The sequence below is a fragment of the Haematobia irritans genome, chromosome 4, assembly GCF_050003625.1.
Source record: "Haematobia irritans isolate KBUSLIRL chromosome 4, ASM5000362v1, whole genome shotgun sequence".
Taxonomy (NCBI): domain Eukaryota; kingdom Metazoa; phylum Arthropoda; class Insecta; order Diptera; family Muscidae; genus Haematobia; species Haematobia irritans.
Window position 1 is genome coordinate 126,602,453 of NC_134400.1, and position 22,594 is coordinate 126,625,046.

General features: G+C 35.1%; 1 protein-coding gene across 1 annotated transcript; it reads right to left on the reverse strand.

The window, feature by feature from the left end:
- Positions 1-17,021: 17,021 nt before the first annotated feature.
- Positions 17,022-22,299, reverse strand: LOC142235763 (uncharacterized). The gene is made up of 2 exons (XM_075307020.1): positions 18,130-22,299; positions 17,022-18,047 (listed from the first exon to the last, which is right to left on the reverse strand). The coding sequence occupies exons 1-2, from the start codon at positions 22,297-22,299 to the stop codon at positions 17,022-17,024; spliced, it is 5,196 nt and encodes a 1,731-aa protein (XP_075163135.1).
- Positions 22,300-22,594: the final 295 nt, after the last annotated feature.

Below are 22,594 nucleotides of genomic sequence, written 5' to 3' on the forward strand. Positions count from 1 at the left end.
ATTCGTGACCACCCCCAAAAAATTTAAAAATCCACCCAAAATCTAAAAAAATTTAAATTTATATATGAAAAACTTCTTTTGCCCATATCTCCTTAAATATGCGTCCTAGAGCGAAAAGGACTTTAATTCGTCACCACCCCCAAAAAATTGAAAAATCCACCCAACACCTAAAAAAATTTAAATTTTTATATGAAAAACTTCTTTTGCCCATATCTCCTAAACTAAGCGTCCTAGAGCGAAAAGGACTTTAATTCGTGACCACCCCCAAAAAATTGAAAAATCCACCCAAAACCTAAAAAATTGAATTTTTTATATGAAAAACTTCTTTTGCCCATATCTCCTAAACTAAGCGTCCTAGAGCGAAAAGGACTTTAATTCGTGACCACCCCCAAAAAATTGAAAAATCCACCCAACACCTAAAAAAATTTAAATTTTTATATGAAAAACTTCTTTTGCCCATATCTCCTTAAATATGCGTCCTAGAGCGAAAAGGACTTTAATTCGTGACCACCCCCAAAAAATTGAAAAATCCACCCAAAACCTAAAATAATTTAAATTTTTATATGAAAAACTTCTTTTGCCCATATCTCCTTAAATATGCGTCCTAGAGCGAAAAGGACTTTAATTCGTGACCACCCTCAAAAAACACCTAAAAAAAACACATAAAAAAATTTAAATTTTTATATGAAAAACTTCTTTTGCCCATATCTCCTAAACTAAGCGTCCTAGAGCGAAAAGGACTTTAATTCGTGACCACCCCCAAAAAATTGAAAAATCCACCCAAAACCTAAAAAATTGAATTTTTTATATGAAAAACTTCTTTTGCCCATATCTCCTTAAATATGCGTCCTAGAGCGAAAAGGACTTTAATTCGTGACCACCCCCAAAAAATTTAAAAATCCACCCAACACCTAAAAAAATTTAAATTTTTATATGAAAAACTTCTTTTGCCCATATCTCCTTAAATATGCGTCCTAGAGCGAAAAGGACTTTAATTCGTGACAACCCCAAAAAAATTGAAAAATCCACCCAAAACCTAAAATAATTTAAATTTTTATATGAAAAACTTCTTTTGCCCATATCTCCTTAAATATGCGTCCTAGAGCGAAAGGACTTTAATTCGTGACCACCCTCAAAAAATTGAAAAATCCACCCAAAACCTAAAAAAATTTAAATTTTTATGTGAAAAATTTCTTTTGCCCATATCTCCTTAAATATGCGTCCTAGAGCGAAAAGGACTTAAATTCGTGACCACCCTCAAAAAATTTAAAAATCCACCCAAAACCTAAAATAATTTAAATTTTTATATGAAAAACTTCTTTTGCCCATATCTCCTTAAATATGCGTCCTAGAGCGAAAAGGACTATAATTCGTGACCACCCTCAAAAAATTGAAAAATCCACCCATAACCTAAAAAAATTGAAATTTTTATATGAAAAACTTCTTTTGCCCATATCTCCTTATATATGCGTCCTAGAGAGAAAAGGACTTTAATTCGTGACCACCCTCAAAAAATTGAAAAATCCACCCAAAACCTAAAATAATTTAAATTTTTATATGAAAAACTTCTTTTGCCCATATCTCCTTAAATATGCGTCCTAGAGCGAAAAGGACTTTAATTCGTGTCCACCCCAAAAAATTGAAAAATCCACCCAAAACCTAAAAATATTAAATTTTTTATATGAAAAACTTCTTTTGCCCATATCTCCTTAAATATGCGTCCTAGAGCGAAAAGGACTTTAATTCGTGACCACCCCCAAAAAATTGAAAAATCCACCCAAAACCTAAAATAATTTAAATTTTTATATGAAAAACTTCTTTTGCCCATATCTCCTTAAATATGCGTCCTAGAGCGAAAAGGACTTTAATTCGTGACCACCCTCAAAAAATAGAAAAATCCACCCAAAACCTAAAAAAATTTAAATTTTTATATGAAAAACTTATTTTGCCCATATCTCCTTAAATATGCGTCCTAGAGCGAAAAGGACTTAAATTCGTGACCACCCTCTCAAAATTGAAAAATCCACCCAAAACCTAAAATAATTTAAATTTTTATATGAAAAACTTCTTTTGCCCATATCTCCTTAAATATGCGTCCTAGAGCGAAAAGGACTTTAATTCGTGACCACCCTCAAAAAACACCTAAAAAAAACACATAAAAAAATTTAAATTTTTATATGAAAAACTTCTTTTGCCCATATCTCCTAAACTAAGCGTCCTAGAGCGAAAAGGACTTTAATTCGTGACCACCCCCAAAAAATTGAAAAATCCACCCAAAACCTAAAAAATTGAATTTTTTATATGAAAAACTTCTTTTGCCCATATCTCCTTAAATATGCGTCCTAGAGCGAAAAGGACTTTAATTCGTGACCACCCCCAAAAAATTGAAAAATCCACCCAACACCTAAAAAAATTTAAATTTTTATATGAAAAACTTCTTTTGCCCATATCTCCTTAAATATGCGTCCTAGAGCGAAAAGGACTTTAATTCGTGACAACCCCAAAAAAATTGAAAAATCCACCCAAAACCTAAAATAATTTAAATTTTTATATGAAAAACTTCTTTTGCCCATATCTCCTTAAATATGCGTCCTAGAGCGAAAAGGACTTTAATTCGTGACCACCCTCAAAAAATTGAAAAATCCACCCAAAACCTAAAAAAATTTAAATTTTTATGTGAAAAACTTCTTTTGCCCATATCTCCTTAAATATGCGTCCTAGAGCGAAAAGGACTTAAATTCGTGACCACCCTCAAAAAATTTAAAAATCCACCCAAAACCTAAAATAATTTAAATTTTTATATGAAAAACTTCTTTTGCCCATATCTCCTTAAATATGCGTCCTAGAGCGAAAAGGACTATAATTCGTGACCACCCCCAAAAAATTGAAAAATCCACCCAAAACCTAAAAAATTGAATTTTTTATATGAAAAACTTCTTTTGCCCATATCTCCTTAAATATGCGTCCTAGAGCGAAAAGGACTTTAATTCGTGACCGCCCTCAAAAAATTGAAAAATCCACCCAAAACCTAAAAAAATTGAAATTTTTATATGAAAAATTTCTTTTGCCCATATTTCCTTAAATATGCGTCCTAGAGCGAAAAGGACTTTAATTCGTGTCCACCCCAAAAAATTGAAAAATCCACCCAAAACCTAAAAATATTGAATTTTTTATATGAAAAACTTCTTTTGCCCATATCTCCTAAACTAAGCGTCCTAGAGCGAAAAGGACTTTAATTCGTGACCACCCCTAAAAAATTGAAAAATCCACCCAAAACCTAAAAAAATTGAATTTTTTATATGAAAAACTTCTTTTGCCCATATCTCCTTAAATATGCGTCCTAGAGCGAAAAGGACTATAATTCGTGAACACCCTCAAACAATAGAAAAATCCACCCAAAACCTAAAATAATTTAAATTTTTATATGAAAAACTTCTTTTGCCCATATCTTCTTAAATATGCGTCCTAGAGCGAAAAGGACTTTAATTCGTGACCACCCTCAAAAAATTGAAAAATCCACCCAAAATCTAAAAAAATTTAAATTTATATATGAAAAACTTCTTTTGCCCATATCTCCTTAAATATGCGTCCTAGAGCGAAAAGGACTTTAATTCGTGACCGCCCTCAAAAAATTGAAAAATCCACCCAAAACCTAAAAAAATTGAAATTTTTATATGAAAAACTTCTTTTGCCCATATCTCCTTAAATATGCGTCCTAGAGCGAAAAGGACTTTAATTCGTGTCCACCCCAAAAAATTGAAAAATCCACCCAAAACCTAAAAATATTAAATTTTTTATATGAAAAACTTCTTTTGCCCATATCTCCTTAAATATGCGTCCTAGAGCGAAAAGGACTTTAATTCGTGACCACCCTCAAAAAATTGAAAAATCCACCCAAAACCTAAAAAAATTGAATTTTTTATATGAAAAACTTCTTTTGCCCATATCTCCTTAAATATGCGTCCTAGAGCGAAAAGGACTATAATTCGTGACCACCCTCAAACAATAGAAAAATCCACCCAAAACCTAAAAAAATTGAATTTTTTATATGAAAAACTTCTGTTGCCCATATCTCCTTAAATATGCGTCCCAGAGCGAAAAGGACTATAATTCGTGACCACCCTCAAAAAATTGAAAAATCCACCCATAACCTAAAAAAATTGAAATTTTTATATGAAAAACTTCTTTTGCCCATATCTCCTTATATATGCGTCCTAGAGCGAAAAGGACTTTAATTCGTGACCACCCTCAAAAAATTGAAAAATCCACCCAAAACCTAAAAAAATTTAAATTTTTATATGAAAAACTTCTTTTGCCCATATCTCCTAATCTAAGCGTCCTAGAGCGAAAAGGACTTTACTTCGTGACCACCCCCAAAAAATTGAAAAATCCACCCAAAACCTAAAATAATTTAAATTTTTATATGAAAAACTTCTTTTGCCCATATCTCCTTAAATATGCGTCCTAGAGCGAAAGGACTTTAATTCGTGACCACCCTCAAAAAATAGAAAAATTCACCCAAAACCTAAAAAAATTTAAATTTTTATATGAAAAACTTCTTTTGCCCATATCTCCTTAAATATGCGTCCTAGAGCGAAAAGGGCTTTAATTCGTGACCACCCTCAAAAAATTGAAAAATCCACCCAAAACCTAAAAAAATTGAAATTTTTATATGAAAAACTTCTTTTGCCCATATCTCCTTAAATATGCGTCCTAGAGCGAAAAGGGCTTTAATTCGTGACCACACTCAAAAAATTGAAAAATCCACCCAAAACCAAAAAAATTGAATTTTTTATATGAAAAACTTCTTTTGCCCATATCTCCTTAAATATGCGTCCTAGAGCGAAAAGGACTTTAATTCGTGACCGCCCTCAAAAAATTGAAAAATCCACTCAAAACCTAAAAAAATTGAAATTTTTATATGAAAAACTTCTTTTGCCCATATCTCCTTAAATATGCGTCCTAGAGCGAAAAGGACTTTAATTCGTGACCACCCCCAAAAAATTGAAAAATCCACCCAAAACCTAAAATAATTTAATTTTTATATGAAAAACTTCTTTTGTCCATATCTCCTTAAATATGCGTCCTAGAGCGAAAAGGACTTTAATTCGTGACCACCCTCAAAAAATTGAAAAATCCACCCAAAACCTAAAAAAATTTAAATTTTTATGAGAAAAACTTCTTTTTCCCATATCTCCGTAAATATGCGTCCTAGAGCGAAAAGGACTTAAATTCGTGACCACCCCCAAAAAATTGAAAAATCCACCCAAAACCTAAAATAATTTAAATTTTTATATGAAAAACTTCTTTTGCCCATATCTCCTTAAATATGCGTCCTAGAGCGAAAAGGACTATAATTCGTGACCACCCTCAAAAAATTGAAAAATCCACCCAAAATCAAAAAAAATTGAAATTTTTATATGAAAAACTTCTTTTGCCCATATCTCCTTAAATATGCGTCCTAGAGCGAAAAGGACTTTAATTCGTGACCACCCTCAAAAAAGTGACAAATCCACACAAAACCTAAAAAAATTGAAATTTTTATATGAAAAACTTTTTTTGCCCACATCTCCTTAAATATGCGTCCTAGATCCAAAAGGACTTTAATTCGTGACCACCCCCAAAAAATTGAAAAATCCACCAAAACCAAAAAAAATTGAATTTTTTATATGAAAAACTTCTTTTGCCCATATCTCCTAAACTAAGCGTCCTAGAGCGAAAAGGACTTTAATTCGTGACCACCCCCAAAAAATTGAAAAATCCACCCAAAATCTAAAAAAATTTAAATTTATATATGAAAAACTTCTTTTGCCCATATCTCCATATCTAGAGCGAAAAAAATATCTCCATATCTAGAGCGAAAAGGACTTTATTTCGTGACCGCCCTCAAAAAATTGAAAAATCCACCCAAAATCTAAAAAAATTGAAATTTTTATATGAAAAACTTCTTTTGCCCATATCTCCTTACATATGCGTCCTAGAGCAAAAAGGACTTTAATTCGTGTCCACCCCAAAAAATTGAAAAATCCACCCAAAACCTATAAATATTGAATTTTTTATATGAAAAACTTCTTTTGCCCATATCTCCTTAAATATGCGTCCTAGAGCGAAAAGGACTTAACTTCGTGACCACCCCCAAAAAATTGAAAAATCCACCCAAAACCTAAAAAAATTGAAATTTTTATATGAAAAACTTCTTTTGCCCATATCTCCTTAAATATGCGTCCTAGAGCGAAAAGGACTTAACTTCGTGACCACCCCCAAAAAATTGAAAAATCCACCCAAAACCTAAAAAAATTGAAATTTTTATATGAAAAACTTCTTTTGCCCATATCTCCTTAAATATGCGTCCTAGAGCGAAAAGGACTTTAATTCGTGACCACCCCCAAAAAATTGAAAAATCCACCCAAAACCTAAAAAAATTTAAATTTTTATACGAAAAACTTCTTTTGCCCATATCTCCTAAACTAAGCGTCCTAGAGCGAAAAGGACTTTAATTCGTTACCACCCTAAAAAAATTGAAAAATCCACCCAAAACCTAAAAAAATTGAAATTTTTATATGAAAAACTTCTTTTGCCCATATCTCCTTAAATATGCGTCCTAGAGCGAAAAGGACTTTAATTCGTGACCACCCTCAAAAAATTTAAAAATTAACCCAAAACCTAAAAAAATGAAATTTTTATATGAAAAACTTCTTTTGCCCATATCTCCTTAAATATGCGTCCTAGAGCGAAAAGGACTTTAATTCGTCACCACCCCCAAAAAATTGAAAAATCACCCCAACACCTAAAAAAATTTAAATTTTTATATGAAAAACTTCTTTTGCCCATATCTCCTAAACTAAGCGTCCTAGAGCGAAAAGGACTTTAATTCGTGACCACCCCCAAAAAATTGAAAAATCCACCCAACACCTAAAAAAATTTAAATTTTTATATGAAAAACTTCTTTTGCCCATATCTCCTTAAATATGCGTCCTAGAGCGAAAAGGACTTTAATTCGTGTCCACCCCAAAAAATTGAAAAATCCACCCAAAACCTAAAAATATTGAATTTTTTATATGAAAAAAAATTAAATTTTTATATGAAAAACTTCTTTTGCCCATATCTCCTTAAATATGCGTCCTAGAGCGAAAAGGACTTTAATTCGTGACCACCCCCAAAAAATTGAAAAATCCACCCAACACCTAAAAAAATTTAAATTTTTATATGAAAAACTTCTTTTGCCCATATCTCCTTAAATATGCGTCCTAGAGCGAAAAGGAATTTAATTCGTCACCACCCCCAAAAAATTGAAAAATCCACCCAAAACCTAAAAAAATTGAAATTTTTATATGAAAAACTTATTTTGCCCATATCTCCTTAAATATGCGTCCTAGAGCGAAAAGGACTTTAATTCGTGACCACCCCCAAAAAATTTAAAAATCCACCCAACACCTAAAAAAATTTAAATTTTTATTTGAAAAACTTCTTTTGCCCATATCTCCTTAAATATGCGTCCTAGAGCGAAAAGGACTTTAATTCGTGACCACCCCCAAAAAATTGAAAAATCCACCCAAAACCTAAAATAATTTAAATTTTTATATGAAAAACTTCTTTTGCCCATATCTCCTTAAATATGCGTCCTAGAGCGAAAAGGACTTTAATTCGTGACCACCCTCAAAAAATTGAAAAATCCACCCAAAACCTAAAAAAATTTAAATTTTTATGTGAAAAACTTCTTTTGCCCATATCTCCTTAAATATGCGTCCTAGAGCGAAAAGGACTTAAATTCGTGACCACTCTCAAAAAATTGAAAAATCCACCCAAAACCTAAAATAATTTAAATTTTTATATGAAAAACTTCTTTTGCCCATATCTCCTTAAATATGCGTCCTAGAGCGAAAAGGACTATAATTCGTGACCACCCTCAAAAAATTGAAAAATCCACCCAAAATCAAAAAAAAATTAAATTTTTATATGAAAAACTTCTTTTGCCCATATCTCCTTAAATATGCGTCCTAGAGCGAAAAGGACTTTAATTCGTGACCACCCTCAAAAAGGTGAAAAATCCACACAAAACCTAAAAAAATTGAAATTTTTATATGAAAAACGTTTTTTGCCCATATCTCCTTAAATATGCGTCCTAGAGCGAAAAGGACTTTAATTCGTGACCACCCCCAAAAAATTTAAAAATCCACCAAAACCAAAAAAAATTGAATTTTTTATATGAAAAACTTCTTTTGCCCATATCTCCTAAACTAAGCGTCCTAGAGCGAAAAGGACTTTAATTCGTGACCACCCCCAAAAAATTAAAAAAACCACACAAAACCTAAAAAAATTTAAATTTTTATATGAAAAACGTTTTTTGCCCATATCTCCTTAAATATGCGTCCTAGAGCGAAAAGGACTTTAATTCGTAACCACCCCCAAAAAATTGAAAAATCCACCCAAAACCTAAATAAATTGAAATTTTTATATGAAAACCTTCTGTTGCCCATATCTCTTTAACTATGCGTCCTAGAGCGAAAAGGACTTTAATTCGTGACCACCCCCAAAAAATTGAAAAATCCACCCAAAACCTAAAAAAATTTAAATTTTTATATGAAAAACTTCTTTTGCCCATATCTCCTTAAATATGCGTCCTAGAGCGAAAAGGACTTTAATTCGTGACCACCCCCAAAAAATTGAAAAATCCACCCAAAACCTAAAAAAATTTTAATTTTTATATGAAAAATTTCTTTTGCCCATATCTCCTAAACTAAGCGTCCTAGAGCGAAAAGGACTTTAATTCGTGACCACCCTCAAAAAATTGAAATTTTTATACGAAAAACTTCTTTTGCCCATATCTCCTTAAATATGCGTCCTAGAGCGAAAAGGACCTTAATTCGTGACCACCCTCAAAAAATTGAAAAATCCACCCAAAACCTAAAAAAATTGAAAATTTTATATGAAAAACTTCTTTTGCCCATATCTCCTTAAATATGCGTCCTATAGCGAAAAGGACTTTAATTCGTGACCACCCCCAAAAAATTGAAAAATCCACCCAAAACCTAAAAAAAATTAAATTTTTATATGAAAAACTTCTTTTGTCCATATCTCCTTAAATATGCGTCCTAGAGCGAAAAGGACTTTAATTCGTGACCACCCCCAAAAAATTGAAAAATCCACCCAACACCTAAAAAAATTGAAATTTTTATATGAAAAACTTCTTTTGCCCATATCTCCTTAAATATGCGTCCTAGAGCGAAAAGGACTTTAATTCGTCACCACCCCCAAAAAATTGAAAAATCCACCCAAAACCTAAAAAAATTGAAATTTTTATATGAAAAACTTCTTTTGCCCATATCTCCTTAAATATGCGTCCTAGAGCGAAAAGGACTATAATTCGTGACCACCCTCAAAAAATAGAAAAATCCACCCAAAACCTAAAAAAAATTGAATTTTTTATATGAAAAACTTCTGTTGCCCATATCTCCTTAAATATGCGTCCTAGAGCGAAAAGGACTTTAATTCGTGACCACCCCAAAAAATTGAAAAATCCACCCAAAACCTAAAAAATGTAAATTTTTATATGAAAAACTTCTTTTGCCCATATCTCCTAAACTAAGCGTCCTAGAGCGAAAAGGACTTTAATTCGTGACCACCCCCAAAAAATTTAAAAATCCACCCAAAACCTAAAAAAATTGAATCTTTTATATGAAAAACTTCTTTTGCCCATATCTCCTTAAATATGTGTCCTAGAGCGAAAAGGACTTTAATTCGTGACCACCCCCAAAAAATTGAAAAATCCACCCAAAACCTAAAAAAATTGAAATTTTTATATGAAATACTTCTGTTGCCCATATCTCCTTAAATATGCGTCCTAGAGCGAAAAGGACTTTAATTCGTGACCACCCCCAAAAAATTTAAAAATCCACCCAACACCTAAAAAAATTTAAATTTTTATATGAAAAACTTCTTTTGCCCATATCTCCTTAAATGTGCGTCCTAGAGCGAAAAGGACTATAATTCGTGACCACCCCCAAAAAATTGAAAAATCCACCCAAAACCAAAAAAAATTTAATTTTTTATATGAAAAACTTCTTTTGCCCATATCTCCTTAAATATGCGTCCTAGAGCGAAAAGGACTTTAATTCGTGACCACCCCCAAAAAATTGAAAAATCCACCCAAAACCTAAAAAAAATTGAAATTTTTATATGAAAAACTTCTTTTGCCCATATCTCCTAAACTAAGCGTCCTAGAGCGAAAAGGACTTTAATTCGTGACCACCCTCAAAAAAGTGAAAAATCCACCCAAAACCTAAAAAAATTCAATTTTTTATATGAAAAACTTCTTTTGCCCATATCTCCTTAAATATGCGTCCTAGAGCGAAAATGACTTTAATTCGTGACCACCCTCAAAAAAGTGAAAAATCCACCCAAAACCTAAAAAAAATTTAATTTTTATATGAAAAACTTCTTTTGCCCATATCTCCTTAAATATGTGTCCTAGAGCGAAAAGGACTATAATTCGTGACCACCCTCAAAAAATTGAAAAATCCACCCTAAACCTAAAAAAAATTAAATTTTTATATGAAAAACTTTTGTTGCCCATATCTCCTTAAATATGCGTCCTAGAGCCAAAAGGACTTTAATTCGTGACCACCCTCAAAAAATTGAAAAATCCACCCAAAACCTAAAAAAATTGAATTTTTTATATGAAAAACTTCTTTTGCCCATATCTCCTAAACTATGCGTCCTAGAGCGAAAAGGACTTTAATTCGTGACCACCCCCAAAAAATTGAAAAATCCACCCAAAACCTAAAAAAATTGAATTTTTTATATGAAAAACTTCTTTTGCCCATATCTCCTAAACTATGCGTCCTAGAGCGAAAAGGACTTTAATTCGTGACCACCCCCAAAAAATTGAAAACTCCACCCAAAATCTAAAAAAATTTAAATTTTTATATGAAAAACTTCTTTTGCCCATATCTCCTTAAATATGCGTCCTAGAGCGAAAAGGACTTTAATTCGTGACCACCCTCAAAAAAGTGAAAAATCCACCCAAAATCTAAAAAAATTGAAATTTTTATATGAAAAACTTCTTTTGCCCATATCTCCTTAAATATGCGTCCTAAGCGAAAAGGACTTTAATTCGTGACCACCCCCAAAAAAATTTAAAAATCCACCCAAAACCTAAAAAAGTTGAATCTTTTATATGAAAAACTTCTGTTGCCCATATCTCCTTAAATATGTGTCCTAGAGCGAAAAGGACTTTAATTCGTGACCACCCCCAAAAAATTTAAAAATCCACCCAAAACCTAAAAAAATTGAAATTTTTATATGAAAAACTTCTGTTGCCCATATCTCCTTAAATATGCGTCCTAGAGCGAAAAGGACTTTAATTCGTGAACACCCCAAAAAATTAAAAAATCCACCCAAAACCTAAAAAAATTGAATTTTTTATATGAAAAACTTCTTTTGCCCATATCTCCTTAAATATGCGTCCTAGAGCGAAAAGGACTTTAATTCGTGACCACCCTCAAAAAATTGAAAAATCCACCCAAAACCTAAAAAAATTGAATTTTTTATATGAAAAACTTCTTTTGCCCATATCTCCTTAAATATGCGGCCTATAGCGAAAAGGACTTTAATTCGTGACCACCCCCAAAAAATTGAAAAATCCACCCAAAAACTAAAAAAATTGAAATTTTTATATGAAAAACTTCTTTTGCCCATATCTCCTTAAATATGCGTCCTAGAGCGAAAAGGACTTTAATTCGTGACCACCCCCAAAAAAATGACAAATCAACCCAAAACCTAAAATAATTTAAATTTTTATATGAAAAACTTCTTTTGCCCATATCTCCTAAACTAAGCGTCCTATAGCGAAAAGGACTTTAATTCGTGACCACCCTCAAACAATTGAAAAATCCACCCTAAACCTAAAAAAATTTCAATGTTTATATGGAAAACTTCTTTTGCCCATATCTCCTTAAATATGCGTCCTAGAGCGAAAAGGACTTTAATTCGTGACCACCCTCAAAAAATAGAAAAATCCACCCAAAACCTAAAAAAATTGAATTTTTTATATGAAAAACTTCTGTTGCCCATATTTCCTTAAATATGCGTCCCAGAGCGAAAAGGACTTTAATTCGTGACACCCCCAAAAAATTGAAAAATCCACCCAAAACCTAACAAAATTGAAATTTTTATATGAAAAACTTCTTTTGCCCATATCTCCTTAAATATGCGTCCTAGAGCGAAAAGGGCTTTAATTCGTGACCACCCTCAAAAAATTGAAAAACCCATTCAAAACCTAAAAAAATTTAAATTTTTATATGAAAAACTTCTTTTGCCCATATCTCCTAAACTAAGCGTCCTAGAGCGAAAAGGACTTTAATTCGTGACCACCCCCAAAAAAAATGAAAAATCCACCCAAAACCTAACAAAATTGAAATTTTTATATGAAAAACTTCTTTTGCCCATATCTCCTAAACTAAGCGTCCTAGAGCGAAAAGGACTTTAATTCGTGACCACCCCCAAAAAAAATGAAAAATCCACCCAAAACCTAAAAAAATTGAATTTTTTATATAAAAAACTTATTTTGCCCATATCTCCTTAAATATGCGTCCTAGAGCGAAAAGGACTTAAATTCGTGACCACCCTCAAAAAATTGAAAAATCCATCCAAAACCTAAAAAAATTGAATTTTTTATATGAAAAACTTCTTTTGACCATATCTCCTTAAATATACGTCCTAGAGCGAAAAGGACTTTAATTCGTGACCACCCCAAAAAATTGAAAAATCCACCCAAAACCTAAAAAAATTGAAATTTTTATATGAAAAACTTCTTTTGCCCATATCTCCTTAAATATGCGTCCTAGAGCGAAAAGGACTATAATTCGTGACCACCCTCAAAAAATAGAAAAGTCCACCTAAAACCTAAAAAAATTGAATTTTTTATATGAAAAACTTCTGTTGCCCATATCTCCTTAAATATGCGTCCTAGAGCGAAAAGGACTATAATTCGTGACCACCCTCAAAAAATAGAAAAGTCCACCTAAAACCTAAAAAAATTGAATTTTTTATATGAAAAACTTCTGTTGCCCATATCTCCTTAAATATGCGTCCTAGAGCGAAAAGGACTTTAATTCGTGACCACCCCAAAAAATTGAAAAATCCACCCAAAACCTAAAAAAATTGAAATTTTTATATGAAAAACTTCTTTTGCCCATATCTCCTTAAATATGCGTCCTAGAGCGAAAAGGACTATAATTCGTGACCACCCTCAAAAAATAGAAAAGTCCACCTAAAACCTAAAAAAATTGAATTTTTTATATGAAAAACTTCTTTTGCCCATATCTCCTTAAATATACGTCCTAGAGCGAAAAGGACTTTAATTCGTGACCACCCTCAAAAAATTGAAAAATCCACCCAAAACCTAAAAAATTGAATTTTTTATATGAAAAACTTCTTTTGCCCATATCTCCTAAACTAAGCGTCCCAGAGCGAAAAGGACTATAATTCGTGACCACCCTCAAAAAATTGAAAAATCCACCCAAAACCTAAAAAAATTGAATTTTTTATATGAAAAACTTTTTTTGCCCATATCTCCTTAAATATGCGTCCTAGAGCCAAAAGGACTTTAATTCGTGACCACCCCCCAAAAAATTGAAAAATCCACCCAAAACCTAAAAAATGTAAATTTTTATATGAAAAACTTCTTTTGCCCATATCTCCTAAACTAAGCGTCCTAGAGCGAAAAGGACTTTAATTCGTGACCACCCCTAAAAAATTTAAAAATCCACCCAAAACCTAAAAAAATTGAATCTTTTATATGAAAAACTTCTGTTGCCCATATCTCCTTAAATATGCGTCCTAGAGCGAAAAGGACTTTAATTCGTGAACACCCCAAAAAATTAAAAAATCCACCCAAAACCTAAAAAAATTGAATCTTTTATATGAAAAACTTCTTTTGCCCATATCTCCTTAAATATGTGTCCTAGAGCGAAAAGGACTTTAATTCGTGACCACCCCCAAAAAATTGAAAAATCCACCCAAAACCTAAAAAATTGAATTTTTTATATGAAAAACTTCTTTTGCCCATATCTCCTAAACTAAGCGTCCCAGAGCGAAAAGGACTATAATTCGTGACCACCCTCAAAAAATTGAAAAATCCACCCAAAACCTAAAAAATTGAATTTTTTATATGAAAAACTTTTTTTGCCCATATCTCCTTAAATATGCGTCCTAGAGCCAAAAGGACTTTAATTCGTGACCACCCCCAAAAAATTGAAAAATCCACCCAAAACCTAAAAAATGTAAATTTTTATATGAAAAACTTCTTTTGCCCATATCTCCTAAACTAAGCGTCCTAGAGCGAAAAGGACTTTAATTCGTGACCACCCCCAAAAAATTTAAAAATCCACCCAAAACCTAAAAAAATTGAATCTTTTATATGAAAAACTTCTTTTGCCCATATCTCCTTAAATATGTGTCCTAGAGCGAAAAGGACTTTAATTCGTGACCACCCCCAAAAAATTGAAAAATCCACCCAAAACCTAAAAAAATTGAAATTTTTATATGAAATACTTCTGTTGCCCATATCTCCTTAAATATGCGTCCTAGAGCGAAAAGGACTTTAATTCGTGACCACCCCAAAAAATTGAAAAATCCACCCAAAACCTAAAAAAATTTAAATTTTTATGTGAAAAACTTCTTTTGCCCATATCTCCTTAAATATGCGTCCTAGAGCGAAAAGGACTTTAATTCGTGACCACCCTCAAAAAATTGAAAAATCCACCCAAAACCTAAAAAAATTGAATTTTTTATATGAAAAACTTCTTTTGCCCATATCTCCTTAAATATGCGTCCTAGAGCGAAAAGGACTTTAATTCGTGACCACCCCAAAAAATTGAAAAATCCACCCAAAACCTAAAAAAATTGAAATTTTTATGTGAAAAACTTCTGTTGCCCATATCTCCTTAAATATGCGTCCTAGAGCGAAAAGGACTTTAATTCGTGAACACCCCAAAAAATTAAAAAATCCACCCAAAACCTAAAAAAATTGAATTTTTTATATGAAAAACTTCTTTTGCCCATATCTCCTTAAATATGCGTCCTATAGCGAAAAGGACTTTATATGAAAAACTTCTTTTGCCCATATCTCCTTAAATATGCGTCCTAGAGCGAAAAGGACTTTAATTCGTGACCACCCCCAAAAAATTGAAAAATCCACCCAAAACCTAAAAAAAATGAAATTTTTATATGAAAAACTTCTTTTGCCCATATCTCCTTAAATATGCGTCCTAGAGCGAAAAGGACTTTAATTCGTGACCACCCCCAATGTTGCGGTGGATAGGATAGCGGGAAGGGAGAATCAATCTGAGTGAGAAGTTGGAGTCTCCTTGTTTAACATCAAGCCCAAGAATCCCAATGTCTATTTGCTTTATGTCTCCGCAAGAAATGTTGGAGAGTGGATTCCCAAAATGAAACCAATTGAAAAAGTAGAAATGGAAAACAATTGATTTAGGATTGATGTTCGAGATTTGGATTTATTTTTTTTTTCTTGTGATTCTTACCAGTCTAGCGATGACAATTGAATGAGACAGAAGTCACACAAAGTTTTGCGGAAATCTAAATATGACATTGACAGATTTTACGGCGAAGTACATATATCTACAAGATTGGCAAATCGTATGCAAATGTCAAAGTTATTTTTCTTTGGGATTTTTAAAATATATATCGGAAAAATAGGGTTTGTGTAAAAGTAACACAAACATTCCGCCCCCTCTTGCAGTATCTCTGCAATATATTCTGTAATGTCATATTTAGATATAAATTGCAGATAATAATAAAGAGAGTATCTTATGATTAAGGAAATAATTCATTTCTTATAGTATTAGTGCGGTAGTATATAGAGTCGAATTCATTTTCTTATATGATATTATATAAGTATTTATATACAAGTATCTACGAAATACATTTGCTAGTTGTTGGTGTAATCTTTGCTATGTGTCTCAATTCAAGGCAATTCAAGTAAGTGATGTTTTTTTTTTAATGGACGGATATATTAAATTGGACAATTTCCGTACAGGGTCCAACCAAAAATTGTATTCTGCGCAGTTGGAAGCCCTGGACGACTGGATATACCTTCGCTGATGATACGTGAGTAGATATCTGCACCCAGAATGATATCAATATGTGCCGATTTATAAAATTCGGAATCGGCTAGTAGAACATTGGAAAATCGAGCTTTATAGGATCGGGAAATAGATTTCTCGGGAGTATGTATATAAATACGATTGTTAACTCGTAGTGACGCTTCAATTTTTACCTCTGAATCGTAAACGGAAATCAGTGTAGTCGGACAAAAAGTTTCGTCATTCAATGTGTACGTAGTAAGGCGAAGTTTATTAACAACAGTGGAAGATATGCGGCTATAGTTGGATCCAGAGTCGAGTAGACAGCGCACCTTATACTTTTCGTCTTTAAATTTTAGGCGTACTAATGCTGTAGGGAGCAAAGTAATATTGTTTTGCTTAAGGATAGAAGACAAGGAAACAGTCGACGAATTTGATGTGGATTTGGATTTAGCTGGAATAGTGGATGAAACATGCTTCGAATTTACGGAATTGGATCTAGAAGCTCGGGTGTCTCGAATTGATGAGCGGTCTCTTTTATTTAAGGGCCTCAATGTAGAAGGCCTTTTATTTGACGTCGGTTGTGATTGTTTTAATCTCTCATGGGTGTGGAGTAGACTGTGGTGGTTTCGATGACAGTATCGGCAACCTGTAGTCGTAAAACATCTGCCCTGGGAATGAGTGTGTGCAAGGCAGTTTTTACAGTATCCGTATGTGTCTACCACTTGACGTCGTTTCACGGTATTCATCTCCAAAAATCTGCGACATTTCCTCAATGCATGGGGATGCCTACATAGACGGCATACATATGAGCCAGCAGTATCTTGTTTAGTATGATTGCGCATTTTTGAACCTGTGGTAGATTATCATTTAGTAGAGTATTGGTAGAAGATATTGAAGGGTTGTATAAATATTTTTCTAGGAATCGTTGGAAAGAACAACTAATTTAACAATTGGCCGTGTTATAGTTCCCTTTGCGGTCAGAATGTCCGCGACACGGACGCGGCCATCCGGCCCTGGGTGAACTTTCACAACTCTGCCCAAACGCCAAGCTGTAGGCGGCAAATTCTCATCCTTAATGACAACCATCATGTCGTTACATATATTTTCGGTGGGTCTCTTCCACTTGTAGCGCTTATGGAGCTCCTTTAGGTACTCCTCTTTCCACCGTAGGCAGAAATTTTGATGGAGTACTTTCACTCGCTGCCATCGGTTAATCAAAGAAGTTGCGGAATCTCTAAGATCTGGGTCCACAGGTACTAGAATTGGAGTTCCGATTAGGAAATGACCAGGTGTAAGGGCGCAGAGGTCGGACGGCTCCTCGGAGATAGGACATAATGGGCGGGAATTTAGGCATGCTTCAATTCTTGTAAGTAATGTCTGAAACTCCTCGAATGTATGTTTGAATTGACCGGCTACCTTGCGAAAATGGGTTTTAAAACTTTTTACTCCAGCCTCCCAGAGACTTCCCATATGAGGTGCCCCAGGTGGAATAAAGTGCCAAGTTAGACCTTGAAACCCATATATGGATTGGACTGTTTGTTGCGACATTTGGACGAAGTCTTTAGCCAAGGATTTGGATGCACCCACAAAGTTTGTACCATTGTCAGAGTGAACATGAAGGGGACAACCCCTTCTGGAGACAAATCTACTAAACGCAGCAAGAAAGGTCTCTGTGGAGAGATCCGAGGTGGCCTCCAAATGGATTGCTTTTGTGGAGAAGCATACAAACACACACACGTACCCTTTTGATATGCGACAACATCGACCAGTATAATGCTTTATATCAAAAGGGCCCGCAAAGTCAATTCCAGTATGGGCAAACGGTCTTGAAATTTCGGATCTTTCTGGGGGCAGTGCGGACATTAGCTGATTCTGACACTTGTGTTTATAGATGACGCAAGGTTTACACTTGTTAATAGTTGTCTTGATCAAGTTTTTAACCTTAATGATCCAATATTTAGAGCGTATAAGTCTGAGAACCAATTGATTCCCCATGGATGGAGATTTCGTGAATAAATCTTACTAATAAACGAGATAATTGGCAATTGTAAGGAAGGAGGATGGGGTGTCTCTCGTTATACGACAAGGCTGGAGATGACTCGAGTCTACCACTAATCCGAATGACGCCGTCCGCATCAATAAATGGATTCAAACTTAATATGGGGCTATTTGATGATAGTTGTTTCTTTGCAGATAGGGCTAAGTATTCATGCGGAAAGGTCGCTTTTTGTGTCATGACAATGAGTCTGTTTTGAACCATCAAAACTTCGGCCGTGGAAATCTTTGTTGAATCTCGGTGATTATTATTACGAAATTTCGGATGAGTGGCAAAGAAAAAACGGTATATATAGGCAACAACTCGGATCGCTCTAGGAAGTGAGGAAAACCTCTCAAGTATATCATTGAAGTTCGCAAAATAGGCGAAATGAACCTTTATGTTTCTCTTTTCGACCTCTAATGTATCAGAAGGGTCGACGCTCATTCGTGGCCAGTCCTTTTCCGGACCACTAAGCCATGGTGGTCCATTCCACCACAATTCGTTATCCTTGATACCCTGCGGATCCATTCCTCTACTAGCCATGTCAGCTGGATTGAATTCCGATCTTACATGGTACCAGTTTGCCGGACATATAATTTGCGTAATTTTCGACACCCGGTTAGCGACAAAAGTTGACCAAAAATTGGGAGGCTTGCTTAGCCACGACAAGACAATAGTCGAGTCGGTCCAACACGAAATTGAATACTTGGGAACACGAAGCTGTGGAATAAGGTGGTCGATCATCTCTGAAAGAAGTGTAGCCCCGCAAAGTTCGAGCCTCGGAATTGAGATTGTTTTGAGCGGCGCCACTTTAGTCTTGCATGAGACTAAGTGGACTGAAACGGATTCGCCTTCGACTATGCGAATGTAAAGGGCTGCTGCGTACGCCTTTTCAGAGGCGTCGCAAAACCCATGGAATTGAACTTTGCACTCTGGTGTGTACCGAACCCAACGAGGAATTCTAATACTGTTTATCAATGGGTACGAGGACTCAAAAGACTTCCAGCTGACTAATGATTCGGACGAAATCTTCTCATCCCATTTTGTACCCTCGGCCCAGATCCGTTGCATTATTATCTTTGCCAGAATAATGCATGGAGCTAGCCAGCCAGCTGGATCAAAAAGTCTTGATATTCGTGAAAGCACTTCCCTCTTCGTGTAGGTGGAATTAATTGGAAAATCAACCGTCGAAAAGAAGAATGAGTCGGATGAAGCATTCCAGCGTATTCCTAATGTTTTCGTTACACTCCGATCATCAAATTCTAGGAAATCTTCAGAGAGAAGTTGACATGGAGGAAGACCTGAAAGAACTTGCTTCGAATTGGAGGTCCATTTTCTCATTGAAAAACCGGCGGACTTCAAAGCGGCTATTAATTGGTCCCTGGATTCAATTGCATCGACAATGCAATGTCCACCTGCCAAAGCGTCGTCGACATACATCGAATTCATAAGTATATCTGATGCAAGGGGATATGTTGAACGGATATCATCTGCTAATTGTCTAATTGTCCTAATGGCCAGAAATGGTGCACAGTTTACACCGAAAGTGACCGTATCAAGTTGATAATCCTTGATACAGTCGTTTGGATCCTTTCGAAATAAAATGCGTTGGAATGGTCTATGGTCAGGATGGACTAATATTTGTCTATACATCTTTGTTATGTCTCCATTAAAGACATAACGATAGAATCTCCACCTAAGGATAAGTACTATAAGATCCTGTTGCAATATAGGACCTGCATGCAAAATGTCATTCAGGCTTGACCCATTGGATGTGGGTGAAGAAGCATTGAAGACAACCCGGACTCTTGTCGTTGTGCTATCTGGCCTTACAACTGCATGATGCGGAAGATAATAATATTCGGAACCATCGGAGGGCTCAGGCGGAGATACTTCGGACATATGACCTAAAGTTTCATATTCTTCAACCACCTTATCGTACTCCACTTTGAATTCGGGAGTTCGTAGAAGACGGGATTCATTTCGAAAAAATTGCGCCATGGCGCTTTTTCGGGATTCGCCAATACTTACAACCCGGGGGGACGTGTCCTTAAAAGGGAGATGGACTATGTATCGGCCCTCCGAATTCCTAGTAGTCGTGGACATATATAAGTCCTCACAAAATTGATCAGCAGTAGACAGAAAAGTCTTCCGTGGAAGGTCTTCCACCTCCCAAAAACGAGAAATTTCTTTGTCTAAGGAGATTTCGCAGAAATTGGATAAAATCTTAAAAGATGGTTCGGGAACTTCATTCGGGATGGGACCCGTAAGGATCCACCCAAAAACTGTTTCCTGTGCAACTAAGGTACCACAAACTTGTCGCCTAACACCGGACAACATTACTGAGGGGAGCAAGTCCCCACCTATCAGCAAGTCGATCCTCGAGCTCTCAAAGAACCGAGGATCCGCTAGAGGTATATCCGGTATTTCTATCAACACAGAAGGATTAAAAGTTCGCGATGGCAGATTGCCAGACAGATGAGGAACAACTAAGGCCGTCGCGGATAGCTGGAACACGCCGTCTGAGTTGGAAGTCAAATCGAACATACATTCCCTTTGAACGGAAGCCGAAGTAGTATTGTTCAGGCCCGATACCGTGGCCGATGTTCGCCTGGACGGAAGTTTTAGGCTGTGGAACAATCGTTCCGATATAAAAGTTCCTTCCGATCCAGAATCCACTAATGCGCGGGCCATGTATGTCATCCCATTATGACCGACTTTAACCAAAGCAGTACCCAAAAGGACAGCCTTACATTGGCTCGAAAAACAGGTCTGTACAACTCCACTGCCAGTATTAGTGGACTGTATAGAGGACAACCTATGATCATTGAAAGTTGGCAAAGGAGTTACAGCCGTAGAATTCTCCCGGTTTGACTGGACCGAGTTAAGAGGAACCTGATCGCGATGAAGTAATGTATTGTGGCGTTGATTGCATTTGAAACATGTGTATTTACTTGTACAATTCTTCACCGAATGTACCTTCGAAAAACAGTTGAGGCATAGACTCAACTTCTTGATTTCCTTGAGTCGTTGGTTTGGATTCATTCCCAGAAATTTAGGACATTTTCTGAAAGCATGTTTCTCGTTTGGACATAAGCGGCACGAAATTTCGTTGACTTTGTTTTGAAATGTTTTCACTGTCTTACCGCTACCTCCCGAACCCGAATTATTCTTGGAAATCTGTTTCGGACCTACATTCGTGGTACTACCCTCTTTCCTCCGAATCTCTGATACTGATTCTAATGTTCTGTGACGGTTAGTCAAAAAAGAATCAATATCAGACCATTTTGGGAGTTGAGTTTTATCCTCAAGTGTCTGCTCCCACAAAGTCAATGTAACGTCGGGGAGCCTATTACAACAGACAAAAACAAATATTGGGTCCCAACTTTGAATATCGATGTCGTGGAGTTTTAACAAGGATATACAACCGTTAATATCTCTTTGTAATCCTTTTAATGAACTACTGGACTCAACCGAAATAGTGGGTAAATTGAAAAGAGTTTTCAATTGAATATTAACTAAAACTCTTTTGTTCTCATATCTTTGAGTGAGGTTTTTCCAAGCGATGGAAAAATTTTCATTAGTGAGGGGCAACTTTCTCACGATGTCGTTGGGTTCCCCTTTAGTCCTTTGGTATAAATGAAACAATTTCTCAACTGGGCTGAGTCTGGGATTCTGGATACACACAGCGGTGAACATATCCCTAAACGTCGGCCATGAGGGATAATCACCACTAAAAATTGGCACTTCGCAAGGTGGAAGTTTAAAACCTTGTACTGGCATTGGACTCACGTCAGGGACAGTGACTGTTAATTCCTGTAGCAAAACCCCCAAATGCTCAACACACCGACAATAACTAGCAAAAGCGCTATTAAATTTGGACTTTACCATTTCAACTTCAGCTGCTCTCGCTGAACCACTTTCTTCACTCCTTTTGGAAGACCCCCCTGACTCCTGTTCCTCTTCATAAGCCTCGCTCTCCATATCTGCAAGGCATTCTTCATAGACAGGCTTCAATCTGTCCCACAGATCTTTAGCCTCCACTTTATAAGCCTCAATAACGAATTTAGAAGTCAGGGGTGTTCTTTTATCCTTTAAGGTGGCCTCAAACTCAACCAGCCTATCGGATAGACGGATGTATTTATCAAGGGACATTTCGAGACAAAAGTACGTTTATATTATTACGAAAATCTCGAAAAACGTTATAAGAGTTAATTCTCAAAAAAAATTAAGATATTATGATACACCGCTATTTGTTGATAGAGACAGCTTGTAACAATGGTCATCAGAAGCCAAAATTCTGAACTCAAGAAAAAAAAATTATTGCGAGGAAATGGAAAATTTTCGAATCCCAATAATCCAAAATTCGCAAATAAAAATAGGAAAATTCTCGGTGTATCGCAACCAGTGATATAATATATGTGTGTTCAAACTCAATCAAAAGAATATG